The sequence below is a fragment of the Spermophilus citellus genome, assembly GCF_964194105.1.
Source record: "Spermophilus citellus genome assembly, chromosome: 15".
NCBI lineage: Eukaryota > Metazoa > Chordata > Mammalia > Rodentia > Sciuridae > Spermophilus > Spermophilus citellus.
In genome coordinates, this window is record NC_138195.1 from 19,324,460 (window position 1) to 19,342,419 (window position 17,960).

The following is a 17,960-nucleotide window of genomic DNA, read 5'->3' on the forward strand; positions in this document are numbered from 1 at the left end:
TTTTTGACACCCGCCCTATCACAACAGGCCATCTTTGGACTATACTGAATTGTGATTTGACTATCCACATTAAATTTTCTGACAACAAAAGTGATGGATCAAATATCCCTTTCAGCAGAGAGTCTAGAGGAAAATTCAAGGCTTGCTGACCTGCCTTAGGAAGAAGTATCAGTACACCACCAGACAGTGAGCCCGAGACCAGCCTTATGCATGAGCTGAGGCTAGCCCCTGGGGCAGCTCCAGCCACAGGGTGAAAGCTGCACCACCAAGGCACCAGCATCACCACACCTCACCCCGCCATATCCCATTGCTTCTGGACTGGGCAGCTGCAATGCCTGGGATGGGCACATGTGTAAGAGTGAGAGAGTGTGCATGGTTTTCAGAGGGCCCAGTAAATGAGGTGCCTGCACATAGGCCTAGCCAATGTTGTCCAGTGTGATATGAATCATTTCTGTACATAGGGGGAAATCATGCCATGCCCTGGGAGCATGAGGAAGCAAAAGATGAGCCTGAGTTTGCAAACAGTCCGTAACTTACAAAACAACCCAACCAGAAAAGCATCCGTGGTCCTAGGAAACTAGGATGGGGAGGATGTTAGCCTCCCTGTTACCTCCATCCAGCCCCTAAACCTGCCCCAAATAAATATTATCATATCATTCTTTGATCTAATCAGTTGCTCTCTCCTTCTTATCTAAAGGATGGAAAAAAATCTTTAAAAAACAAAAACTTAACTCTTTGGGTTGATCTGTCACACACCCACCAAGTGAGAGCAGCATGCTTGCTATGCAAATTCAGCTTCCAGATTAGTTGCAGTCTCCTTCCCAGCTGTTCAGGTGATTGATATAGCTAAGCTCAAACTATGCAGAATCCAGGAACAGCCACTTTCTATAAGGACTTGAGTGACAACAGTAATATCCTCCATGTCATGCAAGGAGAGTAGGCAGAAAAGCACACAGTGGGTGTATTCAGCCAGGCCTAATAAAGAGAGCAGGTTTCTGCCTTACAGCAAGATAAGCAATGGCAGAGCCCACTCTGCCCCTGAAAGTGCAGAGCTTATTGATTTGTGCCACTACATGGCCTCTATGCAAGCCATTTCCACAAGGAAAGCAATACAAAATACCTACCTATGCAGAACTTACCAAGTTGCCCCTGGTAATAGTGATCACCTGAAAATAAAAGTCTCTTCAGCTTCTGGAAGTAGGTGAAGACATACCTTTTGATTGAGAAATGACTAATTCTATGTTGTCAGGAGAATTCTGAATCATTCTAACAGCCATGTTAAATGTGAAGCCCTCCAGGCTAATGTGATTCAAGGCTAATATCTGCCCTCCTGGAAAAAATAAAACATCTCAATAACCCATCAAGGAAATAAGAAAGGGTGATTCCTTAAAACAGCATCTCTGGCAGTTAGTTTAATAAGAATATGTACCTGGTTTAATTGTTTTTGCTTTTTCTGCTGGTCCTCCAGGAATAATAGAAGATATAAAAATGCCAGGGTTAGATTGGCCTCTGTCTTCACCCTCATTAATGACAAAACCTATGATCCAAAATAGCATTTAATAAGATGATATTTAATGACTTCACAGCTCAGAGAGGTTAAGTTATTTGCTTGAGCTCACACAGCTACCAGGTGGCATAACTAATATTTGGATCTGGGTGCAATACACAGGGAAGAGTTATTCCCTTTAGCAATCACAACTAAAGCTAGAAATGCAGCCCACAGTATGTATTGGATTTTATTCCAGAAGATAATCAGAGATAGGAAAGAGATGATTTTTAGTCAAGTACTCTGTTTCAGTATCTTGTTTTTAAAGGTCTTCAAATGTGATCAATGATGAGAGAAAGACTGGCTATTCCTCCTTATCACGAAGAATCCACTTATGCTAGAGAAATGTTGTTACATGGTATTAGGGGGAAATATTTTCCTACCTTGTGCTTAGACCCATCCCCAAAATGTATCAGGGCCTACAGGGAGATTTTTGATACAAAAGTCCCATTGTTCCTTAGGGATACTTCAAGGGAGGAAAAAGCAGAAGAGACTACCCAAAAAAGGCAAGTTGGGAGAAGAGGGGGAAAGAAAAGGGAGTAGAAAAGTCCAAAGGGAAAAACCACACACACAACACTCTGGGCCAGACAGAAGAGAGTGGGTCTCACCTGGAGGGAGCCCTCTTACCAAAACCACGATGGCGATCACGCTTCAGTGTCACATGCACGATTTCTCGACCAGGTTCAGCACTGCCACTCTTTCTTCTGTTATTCTGGAACCCTAGGAGTGCAATCAAAACACCATATTGTGCTTTTACCCCAAAATTATTTGGAACCCAATATAAAATGAGAGAGCAATCTCTCTCTCTCTCTCTCTCTCTCTCTCTCTCTCATACACACACACACACACACACACACACACACACACACACCCTGAGAGCAAAGGTAGCTCACATTTAATTTCCTAGCAAAACTCAGAACCAATCACTGAGGACTTTCTTCCAATGAGCCTCACTGGGTCAATTTGGGTCAAACTTGGGCTGTAAGAGCACAGGCCAGGTAGACTGGGCTGTGGTGCCTCTTTTCTGTCTGACTTTTGATAGTTTTTTGGTCTTGGGACAAGATGGAAGAGGACCAGGAATGTAATTGTTGGCAGTGATAACTAAAACTAAAACTATGCGTTAAAGGCTTGCTCACTAGCTTGTGGTGCTACTGGAAGGCGGGAGATTCTATAAAAGGTAGGTCCTAGCGGGTAGAGGTTAGGTCACTGGTGGTGTGCCCTTGAAGGGATTTGGGACCCTAGCTCCTTCTTCCCTCTCTTTCTTTGCTTCTTAGCCACCGTAAGGTGAATAGGCCTCTTCTACCCTGTCTTCTTGCCATAGGCCACCACAAGCTCAAAGCAACAGGGCCAAGCAACCATGAACTGAAACGTCTGAAACCGTGAACCAAATAATTTTTTTTCTTTTTAACATGGGTTATTTGTTACAGTAATGGAACGCTGACTTACACAGGCTTCCAACAGTCAGAGGGTGACAGGAGCTACCAGCCCAGTCTGGGTACTTTAGAGTATTTTCCCAGTTTGGGCCTTAAAGGCAATCCAAAGTACAGCCCTACAGTTGCTCCCAGAGTTCTGGGATTAGATTCTCCAAATCTTGTCACAATGCACTTGGGAAAATTCCCCACTGGTGACCCACCACTGTCATCATTCCACATCTCTTCCTCCCTCTGGAAACATGATGGAAACTGGCAGACACTCAATTTAGAGAGTTGCTTGGTGGTATTCCAGATCCAGCCCTCAGGCTTGGTGCTCATCAAATATAGATATTTTCCTTAGTTATGAAGTCTCTTTGTCTTTGCCTTCAACTGGGGGCTTGCCAGGAGGAAACTGCTATCTTCCCTGTACATGTTTTCTGGGGAACACTGAGTGATATGCTGGGCCTTGAAGAAGCAGCATAACTAAAATGGATGGTGCATTTTTCTAAACATACCACTCCATAGTAGATACTCCCTCTGCTGAACCCAAGGGCTGGAAACCAATTCACCACAGCTAATGCATTACAGATCCACATACCCAGCCAACGCCAAATGCTGATTGGGAGAGCTTTTCCCAACCATAAGTAGATTTTGGCATAATTTTAAAAGTAAAAAGTTTGCAAAATTTGGGAAACAAACTGCAGTGGTGGCAGAAGGTCAAAATCAAACATTGTATGTAAGGTTTCCTTTACTAAAACCATGGCCTGGCCCATACCTGTGTTCATAGTCTGAAAAGGCAGTCCAGAAAGTGGGCCACAGGTCATTGACTTCTGGATCAAACAGGTGCTGTTCAGCTGCTCCTGGCCAGGGCAGGGGCTGCATGGAAAGGTTACAATGTAAGTAAGATAAGGCAACTTCTTAGGCAGTTCTAATATGGACAGTGATCTGGAGAAGGCTGACTTTTGCCTGACCATCCAGCAGTTCCAGACACATTCTCCAAAGAGGAAGGAATGTTATCAAATATGATTATCAAGGCTACACCAAAAGAATGGTGGTAAGTCTTTCTGTCCCAAAGGGTTAACTGCAGTCACCTGGATCTCACATGAATGTCCCACTATCCACCTTTGGGTTGGATATGCAGCTGTTAAAGGCCTCCATTTCTTCAACCATAAAATAGGGATAATCTTCTATTTCCCAGGTTTGGAATGGCACCAAAACCATATAGTAGTATAAGGCATGACACTCGATGGGTCCTGATGTTCTGATTGTTTGCTTTTTCTTTTAGCTGAAGGCTCTTAGTGGGGCCAATCATGCTCTAGTACCCCACATAGGCTGTGCCTCCCTGAGGACTACACAAATTCGTGTACCTTCTTGATCTTTGCAGGTGTTTGAGATGGATGCTCCACTCCCAATCGCAATTATTGAGATCAGAAAACTTTTGTGCACATTTTCAGTGGCCTTAGCTGAATGTGCAGTGCAATGGTTTAAATGTGGTTTGTGCCCTAGGAGTGCATGTGCTGGATGCTTGGTCTTCAGTATGATGCTGGGAGTTAGTTGATTATTTATGAGGTGGAGCCTAATGGGAGTTGCTTAAGTTAATGAGACACTAACCTCAGAAGAGATTAAGTAGTTCTTGGAGTCTGGGTTGGTATAAAAGAGCAAGACTGGCCCCTCCCCTCTCTCTGGGTTCTTGTCTCACCCTCAGCTTTCCCTCTTACATGCATTTCCACCATGATGCCACCTGCCATGAGATAGTGCAGTCAGCAGGGGGTCTAACCAGAGCCACTGCTATGCTGTTTGGACTTTCACCCTTCAAAACTGAGCTAATTAAACTTCTGTTTTTAATTAGGTACTCAGCCTGCATTATTTTGTTACAACAACCAAAAATAGACAATATACACGAAATTCTAGTAAGCGAAGCATGTTCTAAGCACTAGGAGCATGCTTGAATCAAGGGGACCCTGCCCTATCCCCAAGTTCAGCTCTCCAAAGAGATAAGCTATATTCAGAGATAAGCAGAGTAGAGAGCAAGAAGAATAGACATAAAGCTACGGGTGCCTAGGGCCTTGCAAAAAAGCTAGTATTGGGTCTCCAGGATGGACAAGCACATGAGCAGACTGTCCCCAACACCAGAAAGGCCACACCACAGCTTAGGCAGTTGGACCATAGCAAAGGATGCTGCCTTGATTGGCAGTATTCACAGGAAGAACAGGATTGACAGGGGAGAGGAACGTAGTAGAGAGGGAAGGGCAGCACAGTCAGCTCTTGGTAAGGTCGGAATGAGCCTCATTCTGTCTTTGCTCTTATGTTGTGCATTGCAGCAAATTCAACCCAAATTGATTGAGAACTCACTGGGGATCATGCCTGGGCTGGTAAGGCATGCAGGGTCTAGATGACTTCCAAGTCTACTAAGTGCCCCAGGGAGAGGTGTTAGCAGAGTGCTCATTTGTTCAAAGGAAGGAGAAATCCCAGCCATCTGGGAGCAACTGATAAGGATATGAGAATGAAATGGCCTTTGAGGGTGGCCTTTGAGGAAAAGAAAGGGCTTATGTGCCCCCAGGTTTCTATAGCTCTCGTGATCTGGGCCCTCCACTTTAAAAGTCATTTACTGCCAGCCACAAAGGGACAGATATTATACGAGCCTGTTTGGTTTATAAGGTGCTTAGAGTAGCCAAAATCAGACAGAAAGCAGAGTGCTGGTTGCCCCGGACTTGGGCAAGCAAGGAATGGGGAGTCAGTGTTGGATGGGGACAGAGTTTCAGTTTGGGAAGATGAAGATCTGGTGGATGATGGGTGGTGATGATTGTACAACAATGTGAATGTACTGAGTGTCATTGCAAACTGTGATTTTAAAAAGTGGTCATGATGATATCTTTTATGGTTTGTCTATTTTTATCACAAATAAAGGGGTTTTTTAATGTAAACCTTTAAAAAAAATTTACTAAAAGCCTTCACATTCTGACCTTAGAGCTGAGACTGTACTTGATATGTCACTGTTCTTGAGTTTGAGTGATTGACAGGGAGATGGATGAAAGCATGTGAATGTCGGGGTGAAAGGGAAAAGGGGGGTTTCCGTAAATGGACCCAGTGGTGTGCAGGTACCATCCCTATGCAAGGGAAGTTGGGAAAGGCTTTGGAGAAGCACTGACAGGCAGTAGGTGGCCAAAAGCTCGGCACCTGGCCCAGGGCTGGCACAGAGTAGGTGTTTATATAATTTTCCAACCAAAATGAATGAATATTTACCCACGGTGTTTCTCCCTTCTCTCTCACCCTGCCCAAATTCTACTCGTCAAACAAGACTTAATGTCACCTCTCCCATGCAAACCTCCCCAGTCCTCATCTGCAAGGGAGCCACAATGCTACCTATGCCTGCCTTGAGTGTTTAATCCATTCTGTCCTCATGTGCTTCTATCATGTCCCGTAGAGACCATGGAAAGGGTACCAGCATTGGGACCCTCACTGTGGACTCAGCCCGTGTTCAACATTTATAACAGTTTAATTCCTGCAGCCACCCTGTGGGCATGGCTTTACTGTTCATACCACTGGATGAATGGCATGGGCATGTTAAATAACTTTCTCAGGTTCACAGAGAACTAGACAGCTGGACAGGCATTGGTGACCAACTCTCTTAAGGCTGGGATGGATCCACAGTGTGGTCTGAAGGGAACCTCCAGCTGAGTCATCTTTGCGGTAAGCAGAAATACTAAGCATCTCCTCCAGTCACCAAGATTGACAGTGACCCATGGCCACAGTCACAGCGCTTGGCCCACCTCAGACTTTGACCATAGCTGTGATGGAAGGCCCATGAGTGGTCAGGCTCAGTTCGTGCTGACAAAATCCTACCTCAGATGCAGTTCTCTTTCTGCCCTTGAACTTCTTACACATCTTGGGAGCTTTCTCTTCATCCTCCCACTCCCTCTTTACCCAAAAGTATGGGGCAGCCAAGTCCCACAGATGACCTTCAACCAGAGAGGAATGGGGGCAGGCACACAGGCATCCACCCTTCTGTTTTTTGGAAATTAAGGGAGACCTTCAGTACACTTTGCTGAGGAACTGAGCCTTGGTTGCCCTCAACGATACTTTGATGACCCCATCCTGTACAGGCTTTTCTTCCTTCCCTAGCTCACGCTTCTGCTCACACCTGGCCTCACATCTATAAAAACCCACCTGCACCAAGTCATGGGCTTAGGTTGTGCTTCTTTTGGATCTTCCAGATGGCCTAGGACTTAAATGCAAGTCTTTGGTTTCCCTTTTCCCCTTCAGATTACTAGTGAGTTATTAAGAGTGGAGAATTTTTTGCATTTGTAAACTGACAGATACAAACATACATTACAGCAGTATCTAGAGTTTACTGAGGACTCCAATACAGCTTCCTATTGGAAAAGCCAACTGCCACATGATGCTGCAAAACTCCTACCATGAGGGATGATTGACAGGTCACTGGAAGCACCATCATCCCCAGGAAGCTTACTTTGCTGTTAACACATTGTTCAATGTGGCTGCTAGGTTGGGAAAAGCACTTTCCAAAGTTCCACATATTAAAGGTGTTACCCATGGCACTATTAGGAAGTAGGGAAACATTTAAGAGGTAGAGCCTGGTGGAAGATCCTTAGATCATTGTGCCTTAAAGGGAAATATAGAGACTTGAGCTCTTTCAACTTCCTCTTTCCTCCTGAGCCACCATGAGGAGAGTAGATTCCTCCAGTATGTAGTCCTACCATGATGTGCTGCCTTGCCACAGGCCTGAAGACAATGAGGCCAACTAATCATGGACTGAAAACTTACTGTGAGTCAAAAGAAACTTTCCTCTCTTAAAGCTGATTGTCTCAGGGATTTTGTTGCAGTGACAGAAAACTAACAATGCCCTTGAGCCAATCATGACTGCTTCTACCTTTTAAAGAATAAAATGCTATAAAATTAGTCTGAGTGACAGATGAAAAACATGGCCACAAACCCTTTGACATCAAGAGGTAGAGTTTATTTCTGTTCTCTTCGAATCTATTCTGACCTAGGACTAATTTAACCAAGAGTATGGTGGAAAAGATGCCATGTTAACTCCAGGCTAGAGTTAATAAAGAATGGCAACCTCTCCCTGGGCTCTTGAAGCCCTGAGCTGCCATGTAGAATCTTGCTGGAGACACCACATGGAGAAGGCTTGAGACTGCATAAGAAGGGAGAGGGACCCAGTTAGCAATGTATCCCAGCCACTCACACCAAGAGCTGTGCATATGCATTTCCTTGCATGCATCTTGGACCCCCCAGACCAGTCCAGTCATGATCCTGTTCAATACCACAAGAAGCAGAAGAATTCCCCAATACAGCTCTGCCTGATTTTCTAACCTAGAAAATTATGAAATGGGATAACAAAATGGTGATTGTTTTATACCACTGCATTTTGGGGTGGTTTGTTACACAGCAATAGATACACAGAACAGTTTTTGCTTCCCCGTTATTGATTATGTTTGCAGTGCACATTTGCATCTATAGAATTTGGGCAATAATTTTCTAAGAATTACTTCAAGATGTATACATATATACATGAATTTCAGTTCAAATGAATCATCCATACACTCATGCTGAAGCAGATGTATAACTCATCCCCCAAAACAGCTCCTACAGCAATCCTCGTTAGTCGTGTGCTGCCTGGGAATCTGGGCTATTTATATAACTTGCAATGTAAGTGTCATCCAAGTTCTAGGCTATTTTTAAATGTATGGATCATTGTTTTACAATGGAAAGTTACATGTATCAGCTCACTGTTTTCACATAAAAATTTAAATGTCATCAACGGGGAAGGTAGAAGAGTGTCAAAATCAGAAATATAGTCTCTGGGTCCAGCGGTATTTGTTTGAGTTCTAGCCCCTCTGTTTCCCCTCCTGTAAATGAGAAGGATGATAAAAATATTCCACATGGTTTTACAGGTTAAATTAGTTGATATGTACAAGTACCTAGAACACTACCTAGCTTATGATAAGACCAAAATTACTGTAGTTTTTTTTTTTTAATTCTGTCCTCTTTCTCTACCAAAAGGTATGAGCATCATAGTAGGGGAGTAAAATTTTGCCCTAGAGTATTTAGCTCAGACTAAGCCATAAGAAAAGCATAATCCCACAACTAAGCCAAGGAATTAATTGACAGTGAATATATACTTTTCCTTAGGCATCTATCATCCATTAAACAACTGGCTTTAGGTATAGAGGGCTCCAGCACACCAATACCTGGTAGTTTGGGCTCAGAGGACAGAGGAAACCCACCTGTCTCTGATTCCTTCTGTGCCAGTCTCCTCATTGGTTTCCAAGTTGAAGTTCTCCAGTGACGCACTCAGCAGGCCGCCTATGGTATCCTGCAACCTGGGTAGGAACAACTGATTTTCTGAGCATGACAATCTCTGAATCCATGTAAGAGGCTTGGACTGGGCCTGCTGTGCAGGGCTTGAATTTGCCATTTGCACAAACTTATCCCGATCTGAATTGGAGGAGAAAAAGATAAATATACTTTACACTCAAGATGATGCTGGTCCCATTGCTCTTGGAGTGGCGAAACACTCCCAGGCTCAGGCTCCTCTCTCCCAGTTCTTTTTCTGCACTGAGAGGCCTGCTATTTTGCCTCATGCTAACTCAGGGAATCCTTGTGATTAGGCTTGGGACTGCAAGTCTTCCTAATTAGCACTTGCTAATGAAGGACATTTTAGAAGCCTAAGAAAGAAAAGACCAGAGGCTCCCTCCCTGGTAGCTGATAGAACTGGGAGCCAAAGAGCCTGTTTTGATGGGTGCTCACCCAAAGCATTCCTGGGAATGTCAGGCTCCAGCAGGGCCTCAGATAAAATTAGCTTCTAGCACCCAGTTCTGCTTTCCGCCTTTGCAGATCTGTCCTCACAGTCGTTCTCATAACAAATGGGACTTTGAATCATCCAGGCTCCCAAAATTAGGCTTTGCCCTGTGGCACACAATCTTTAATCTCAACACAGCTTAGTTTTCCCTGGTAATAACAGTTCATGTAAGATACTATTTCCTGGAGTATAAGTGACACCAATATAGCACCAACGTGTTGGACTCCTAGCTTTGTTGCTTCCCTTCCTTCCTTTGTGCGGAAAGGATTAATAGGTGACTCTCGTCAAGTCCCAGGTGTAAGAGACTTCACTATTTATATTGTTCACAAAAAAAAAAAAAAATGGGGATTTGATCAATAGTCTCTTAAGTTAATGAGGCTTTATCCAAAGTGAATTTGTATTTTGAGAAAGAAAAATGATGACCATCTCCAGACTATCTGCTCCCTGTGTGCATATGGTAAGTGTGCCGTGTGGTGCCAGTATGTGTGTGTATGCTAAATGTGTGTTTGTGGTAGCTATGTATGTGAGTGAATGGTCTGCGTATACATGGGGGTGTCTGTCTGTGTGTGTGTGTGTGTGTGTAGTGAATGTGTGGGGGAGGTGTCTTTGAATGTTTCCACGCTGGAGTATGGGAGAACCTGACACAAAGACCAAAACAGCAGCACAAGAGATTCACCTGAGGCTTGCCCACCCTTCTGATCACCAGGGCCAGAAGGGACAGTGACATTGGACCTGAGTCTCGTAGATATTAACACCCATTAATTAAAGGATACTTTAGGAAGAGACACTAGATTCAGGGCCTCAGCTCATAGAGGTTTAGCTGGTTTGAAGCAAGACTGTGGAGGGATTGGGGCTACAGAAAGGAGCTGTCCCTTAGGGAAGAAACTCAAAGAAGAGGAGCAGAGAGGTGAGAGTCCCAAGTGCCTGGGATCCAGGAAGAGCTTGTTCCCTTCCAGAAGTTGGAGGGGAAGTCAGGAGGCTGAGGAGGGAGCTCAGTGAACAGATGAAGGGCCCACAGTGAGGTCAGGGAATGACATCACAGATGCGAAATATTCAGCATCACAGACTCAGACCAAGGCTGTGGGCCTGGTGACTGGTGCCGAGTGCTGGCTTCATCCTTAGGCCTTGGCCTCATGAGGTTCGACTGGGTAGACTACAGTGCAGGAGGGATGTGTCAGTAGGTCAGAGATCCAAGAGTTGATGATCTTTCAGGAACAGAAGGAAGGATTGCCAATCATGTCCCAAAGCCACTAGCACACTGAGGAGAATGAACAGCTTCTGTTCCCTGGTCATGGGTGACTCACAGCATAACTGTGGCATCTGGGAAATATCTGACAAATGTCTGAATCTGTCTGGACATCCAGGGCTGAAGCCCAAGTTAGCTGGAGTTCCAAGCTCACAGGAGATACCCACAAAGAAGAGGAAACTGGGATGAGATCCCAAGCAGCCCACTGCATATTTGCAGTCTTGCAGCCACAGTTTCCTGGAAGAGCCAGGACTATCCTGAAGCACTGGACCACCCATTAGAAAGGCCATGGGGCCACTCTGCAGTGCTGAAATACTTACTTGTCCTGAAATACCCACTTGTAAAAGCTCAGTGATTATTTCTCCCCAGGGAACCAAAAATAACTATAAAGTAATAGGCTTGTTGAGACAATTCACAGAAGAAACATTTGGTAAGTGTTCAGCTTCTCAACAATAAAAGAAATACAAGATAAAGCAACAGTGAAAAATCGTTTTTACCTGTCAAATGAACAAAAATAAACACGATGACAACTATTCCAGCAAGAATGCAATGAAACAGGCAGGATGACAAGAAGGCAAAACACTCAGGAAAACAGCCATGGTTTTTAAAATGCCCTGGCTCTTATACCCAAATACATTTTTGAGAAATAAGAAAATCAAGAAAAGACTTTTCTCCAATGATGTTTATCACAATATTATTAGTAGTATTGAAAAATGAAAAGCAAACTAAGCATGAAAAGATGGAGATGATTAAGGAACAGTATTTCCATACAAATAGTATTTCCATTCATCCATCCATTCAAACATGTATTAACCACTTGCCATTTTGACATACCTCTCTGTTCCATAACAGAGCCAGAAAGACTGCAGGATACTGTCCCTGCCTTCAAGGAATTCCCAGTCTACCACAGATTAGAGGCATACATGCACACATAAGAGTGAAAAAACAAAGAGATCTGCACAAAGAAGGAGCACTCTACTCCACTCCACCTGAGAAGGAGTCGACTGCGGGCAGCCAAAAAAGGAAAGTCTGTTCAAGGGAGAGGCTGTCCTTCAATATGTTCATGGAATATCAGGCTTATTCTGGTGGTGTGAGCCACAAAGAGGTTAGGAACAGCATCAATGGTAAAGGCCACTGGTACCAAGACCCTAGAACCCGAGATACGCTGGTGTGTTCCACAGCCAGCAAGGAAGCAGGCAGCATAGCCAGAGAGGAGAGGGGGGGTAACCAGACAGGAAATAAGTCAGGGTTGGGACAAGAGTTGGGAGAATCCAACAGGTCATCCTAAGGAGGTTAGGCACAAACAGACAGCAGAGTGTCATTGACAGTTTTCAGCATGGAAGAACATGATTGGATGGGTCCTTTGGAATGATCACTTTGAAAATGACTTTGGACAGTGGCAGGGGATATAAAACTCAGCAGGAAGTTCATCTGAGAGCATTTGGTGGCATGTGGGGCAGGAAGAGAAGGTCCAGGTCCAGACTCCCAGTTCCTGCTGGGTGAATGGGTGGTCCCCTTTGAACAAGGCAAAGGTCACGGCAGAACTCCTGGAGTTACACTGGAGGAAGAGATTAGCTGGGGATGCAGAGTTTGAGGACAGATGGAGATGACCAGCTCTTTGCTGCATGCAATCACTGAAAATGGTGTCCACGGAGAGTTTCTCAAATGAAGTTTTTAAAAGGCAAGGAGAATTGTCAAAATGAATCCTTTTAGTGTAAATGTGCATTAGATTTCTGAAAACTCTTAAGGTGGTAGAATTTGCAGTTTGAGAAAACAGTTTATTATGAACAAAATAGGCCTAGAAGGACTAATTTCACAAGTAAGCTCATGAAGTCTTTATAAATATTTTATGGTCACTGAAATCAAGCAATAAAAGCAATATTGATGGTGTTTCACACATGGTATCTCAGCAATACCAGGTAAATCAGATATAATTAATTTGCATTTATCATCTCTAGCTCCCTGGAAATAACCTGGGACCAACAGCCTGCAGTTCCAATGAAATGTTTATATCTTCATTTGGCTCTGCTGCAAATAATATGGTACCTTTATTTTCTGTGTTTGCATCTTCATCTCTAAGCTTGGCAATTTTGTTTCCCATTATTAACCTAACTCCTGGGCCAGTCCCTAGAACCTGTGACACAGCTCTTACATGCATTAGCACTGAGTCAAATTCTCATACTCAAGAGACACTGTCCCTACTTCACACTCCAGACATCAGGCTAGAAATGGTACATATACTGTCCTGCTGGAGTACAGCACAAGCCTATGAGACAATCAGTATGTTCAAATGAGGGCATTAAAGCTCAGAGAGGGAAGGTGAGCTGGCCAAAGTCACCCAGCCACTTTCCTAGCCAGTGTTTTTCCAACTTTTATGTATATTCAAATCACCTGGGATCTTTTAAAATACAAATTCTGATCAGTAGGCCTGGAGTGGGACCTGTGATTCTGCATCCATCATGAACTTCGAAGGTAATGTGCATACTGAAGGGCCCAGAGACTACAATCTGAATATGTAGAGTGTGAATCACTGTATTTTATTGTTCCCTTTTATAGCAGAAAAAGAAATAATGCTTAGAGATCAACAGACACTGTGATAAAGCAAGCACTCAAAAGCAAGTCTCTCTGGCCCTAAAGATTATACTCAGGCAAGTTATGAAATGTCACTTTGCAGGGGGTGAAGTAGGTGGGTACTGGACCCCAAGAGCCACAGGTTCGAGTCTCAGCTCCACCATCAAACACCTGGCACAGTTCTTACTTCTCCAGCCCCAGTTTGCTTCTTCCAATAATGTTGGTTTCTGTGTCACAGGGCTGTTTGACAATTACAGTGTGAGAAAAGTGTATTTGGAGCATAAATTAGATCTTGCATGTAAGGATTATCATAATGCCAGGAAAAAGTAGGAACAACAGTAATAAACAGCTCCATAGAATTTCCTACATGCTCAATAATTGTTAACTGATCTTACATGATGTGTGGCCACATTTTAATCAATTGGCTTTTTCTTAACTTTATCAGTAATATATACTCATGCTGGAAGTTTAATAAATAGTGAAAATATAAAGAAAATAATCATGCTTGCATGCATAATTCACAAGTGATATTGTGGTAGTGTTCATTTCTATATTCTATTTTCTTGTTTTGTAACATGGAATTATTAACCACCTATGCTTTTTAATAAATGGGCACATGTAGCCATTCGAAATTAAATATAAATCACTAAAACTGAAATTAAAGTTTTAATCCTTCATTTTTTTACCACCTTTCAATGCTCTATAGGTAAATTTACTGATGACTCCCAAACTGAAGGCTACAGATATTTCTATCATCAAAGAAACTTCCATTGGATGGTACGAGATATGGTCCCATATCTTGCTGTCACCCACTTAGCTCTATAGCATATACAGTCTTTTTTTCTCCAAAAAAAAAAATACTTTAACTGTCTTAACTATAGAGATGTGCTATGATTTTTTTTTAACTAGTCTTCTATTCTGGGAAACTTAGGTTGCTTCCAAATGTTCACTGCTATAAATAATGTTCCAGTGAACACCCATGAACATCAACTTTTTCATTTTTCTGTATTTATTACTGTAAAATAAATATCTGTCTACAAGTAAAATTACGGGGCCAAAGAACATGGGTTTTTTTTAAAGACTTTGGCTATATACTTCCAATTGTACTCTAGGAAAGTTGTATCAATTTACCCTCCCAGTGTTATTTATTTTAGTGTTTGCCAATCTGAGAAAAAAAATATATACTTCATTTTTATTGTATTTCTGTCCTTACTGAGGAGATTGATGTCTTTATAGAAGCTTCCAGTCAATTGTATCAGTTCATACAAATTATTTACAAAACAACAAACTTGTCAAAGTGTCCATTGAGAATATAGCATCTACTCACCAGCTGAAAGATGGAGAGTCTGCTCAGAGCCCATCTGTGCATTAAACCCATGCTGGGCAGAACAGAGGCCCAGTAAATATTTACATGTCTTGGCTGAATCAGTGACAAATGTGTGCTTTTTCCCAGTGACACTGCTGGTGATGGTGAACTTTTTCCGCTAAAAGAAACAAACACACACTTTAGTATGCTGACCATCCCTACCTGTTCACTGGAACACAAGTGTCCAGTGAATAATAGCACACTCAGTCCCCCAGCTCAGCATCAGCATACTAGGTATCCAGAGGTATATGGCAGATATTGACCCAACTTATTTTTCTTAGACTAAAGAAAATCCTTCTTGCCAGGCATGGTGGCGTACGCCTGTCATCCCAGCAGCTCAGGAGGCTGAGACAGAAGTATCATGAGCTCAAAGCCAGCCTCAGCAAAAGCAAGGTGCTAAGCAATTCAGAGAGACCCTGTCTTTAAATAAAATACAAAGCACAGCTGGGATATGGCTCAGTAATCGAGTACCCCTGAGTTCAATCCCTGGTACCAAAGAAAAGAAAATCTATTTTTATTTTTCCTTCATAAAACATTTATCAGGCAATTTCAATGTGCCAAGGAATGTGCTGAATTGAAAGAATATGAAATGGGTCTGGTCCGTACTTGGCCCCCATATTTCTGTGTGCAATATGAAAATACCATTAAATCTGACTCCTGTTCTTTTTATTGTACCAACTCCAAGAAGTTGCAGATAAAATTTTAGCTAGTCAGGCATTGGCAAGACAAAAACACTTGTATGTGTTCTAATATTTCTTGCTATTATGTGCCAGGTTCTAATCTAAGTGTTTCATAAATCTTAACTTCTTGTCTTCACAGCTACAGAATGAACTTTATCTTTATCCTAAAAATAAGGAGAGAGAGAAAGAGTCCTCAAAATGCAACAAGAATTGAGGTCGTGCCACCAAGAAATCCTTCCCTACATTATATCTTCTAGACCCACATGCAAAACAATATTCGTAGAGCTCACTGGACTAAATTGGTGAGTATTACTACCTGGGGTTATTAACATGGAGCTTTATAAATAAAGTCATAACTTTTTGCAGTATATAATTTTGAACAAGAACAAAGAAATACAGATGATATTAAATATGAATTGATATATAACTTCCAAATAAATCTATATTCTAAATATTATATATGTTTCAATTAAGAACCTTGAGCTTTCTCTATAAAGATAATTTTATAAAAACAGGTTTATGTTTTAAAGAACCCCCTAAAACTCCTGATCTTCCTGATGGCTGATCTCCTCTAAGTCCCCATAGTCATCATTTGTAAGAATTCTATCCATACGAGTCAGATATTAATGAGAAGCAGATAACTGTGTATTGCCTTTCCTCTGAGAAACTCCTTTTCATCATTGACCTAATTTCAGATAATTTAATCATTCTCTAAATATTCTTTACTTTCATTGATAAATGTAGCTCTGAGCCTCCTTATTACAATGTGAGTGGATTCTGAATCTGTTGATATAATAGTTCTTTAAATAATGCATTTTCTCAAGTATTCATTCATATTGTTCTACTGGTCTTCAAAATTCTTCCTTAGTCCTCCAATCAGTCATTTTATGCCCACTTTCAAAGTTGAACATTTTCTCAGAATCCATGCATTTTGTCAGTACACACTGATATTCTTTCCCATAGTCCCAACATTTTATTTCAACTTCATTCATTCAGATATTAAAATTTTTTAGATAACCAAGTCACTCTTTTTAATCTAATAACTAATGTTTAACAAATCTGAAAAGGGGGAATCATTCATAAACACACACACACACATACATACACACTTCTTTCAGTTTATAAACTCAATGAAATCCTCCTTTTGGGTGACAATGCTCTAAGGTATTAAGTGGAAAGTGGAATATCCATCCTATTTCTTGGCATAAAGCTGAAAACAGCCTTGACTGAAATGGGTTAGGACTTTATGTGTATTTATCACCACTCTGATAACATCATTTAATGGGAAATTCACATCTGTAGGCAAACTTTGTCAGGAGCAAGATGCTCTGTGAACAAGATGATGTAGAATTTCAATATCAGAATTTTCAGCACAAACATAAAACCTTTCTTAAGCCCCTGTGGTTGCAGTATAAATATTCCAGGTGCTTCTGTAATATCATGTTGTTTCAAAGCATTAGTTTACTATTTCAAATAGTTCATCCACAGCAGTTGTTGCTGTTTGCTTGCTGGCTTGATTATTTGTTTGTTTTGATACATCTTTACAAAACAACAACTTTCTTGCAGGCAGAGATTTGTCATGAATCTCATGAAGCTTTGCAAAGCTCTTTGCATCCATGTGAATGGATTCTAAATCTATTGATTCAGGGCCCTTACTTGGGCAGGTCCTTTCCTGCAAGAGGTCCTGGCAATGTGCTCACAGGGTCTGGTGAGATGTGGAAAGTAAGATGTTTTTACTGCAATCCATCAAGCCACCAGATCTACTTTTCCCTCTGACTTTTCCTCTGCTATAGCTTGGATTTTAAATGCCCATCAAATAAGAAGACAGTGGATTAGAGGAAGGATTCACTTCCTAGCAGTTCCTCAGCACCAGACTTACAAAGCAGGAAGATTGCTCCCCAGGCAGGTGGGTAATAAATCGAACTCACTGAAATTGAATACTGGACTGCAAAAGGAAATTATACAGATACAGAAAATCAGAAACTTCAAACGGAATATAATACGTAGTGTTAGAGATGTGCCAGTGAGGCTGGCCATGGCAGGAGCTTCAACATCAGCCACTGAGGGGAGAGGGGACAGCAGGTAGACAGACAAGACAGTGTGGCGAATAATAACAACACAAAAATAAATTAAATTTTAAAGATTTTGGCTTGGGAGAACCTGTGGATTAGTGAGAGACATTGATCTTAATGAACAAAGAGTCAGTGGGGAAATAGTTCATTAAAACAAACCCCAAATTGCTTGAGCCCCAAGGGCAGACAGCTCAGTGGTAACTGACATTGCTGGCCCAGAAAATGACCAGGGTTGCAG

General features: G+C 42.1%; 1 protein-coding gene across 1 annotated transcript in view; it reads right to left on the reverse strand.

The window, feature by feature from the left end:
- The window catches only part of FRMPD2 (FERM and PDZ domain containing 2), a gene marked incomplete at both ends in the record, with an annotated part of 94,985 nt that overhangs the window by 26,032 nt on the left and 50,993 nt on the right, over window positions 1–17,960 (reverse strand). Inside the window, 6 exons of the mRNA XM_081268635.1 lie at window positions 1,214–1,330; window positions 1,430–1,537; window positions 2,174–2,266; window positions 3,734–3,834; window positions 9,213–9,423; window positions 14,932–15,088. Of these exons, the coding sequence (XP_081124761.1) occupies window positions 1,214–1,330; window positions 1,430–1,537; window positions 2,174–2,266; window positions 3,734–3,834; window positions 9,213–9,423; window positions 14,932–15,088 (787 nt within the window). The remainder of the gene's footprint in view (window positions 1–1,213; window positions 1,331–1,429; window positions 1,538–2,173; window positions 2,267–3,733; window positions 3,835–9,212; window positions 9,424–14,931; window positions 15,089–17,960) is intronic.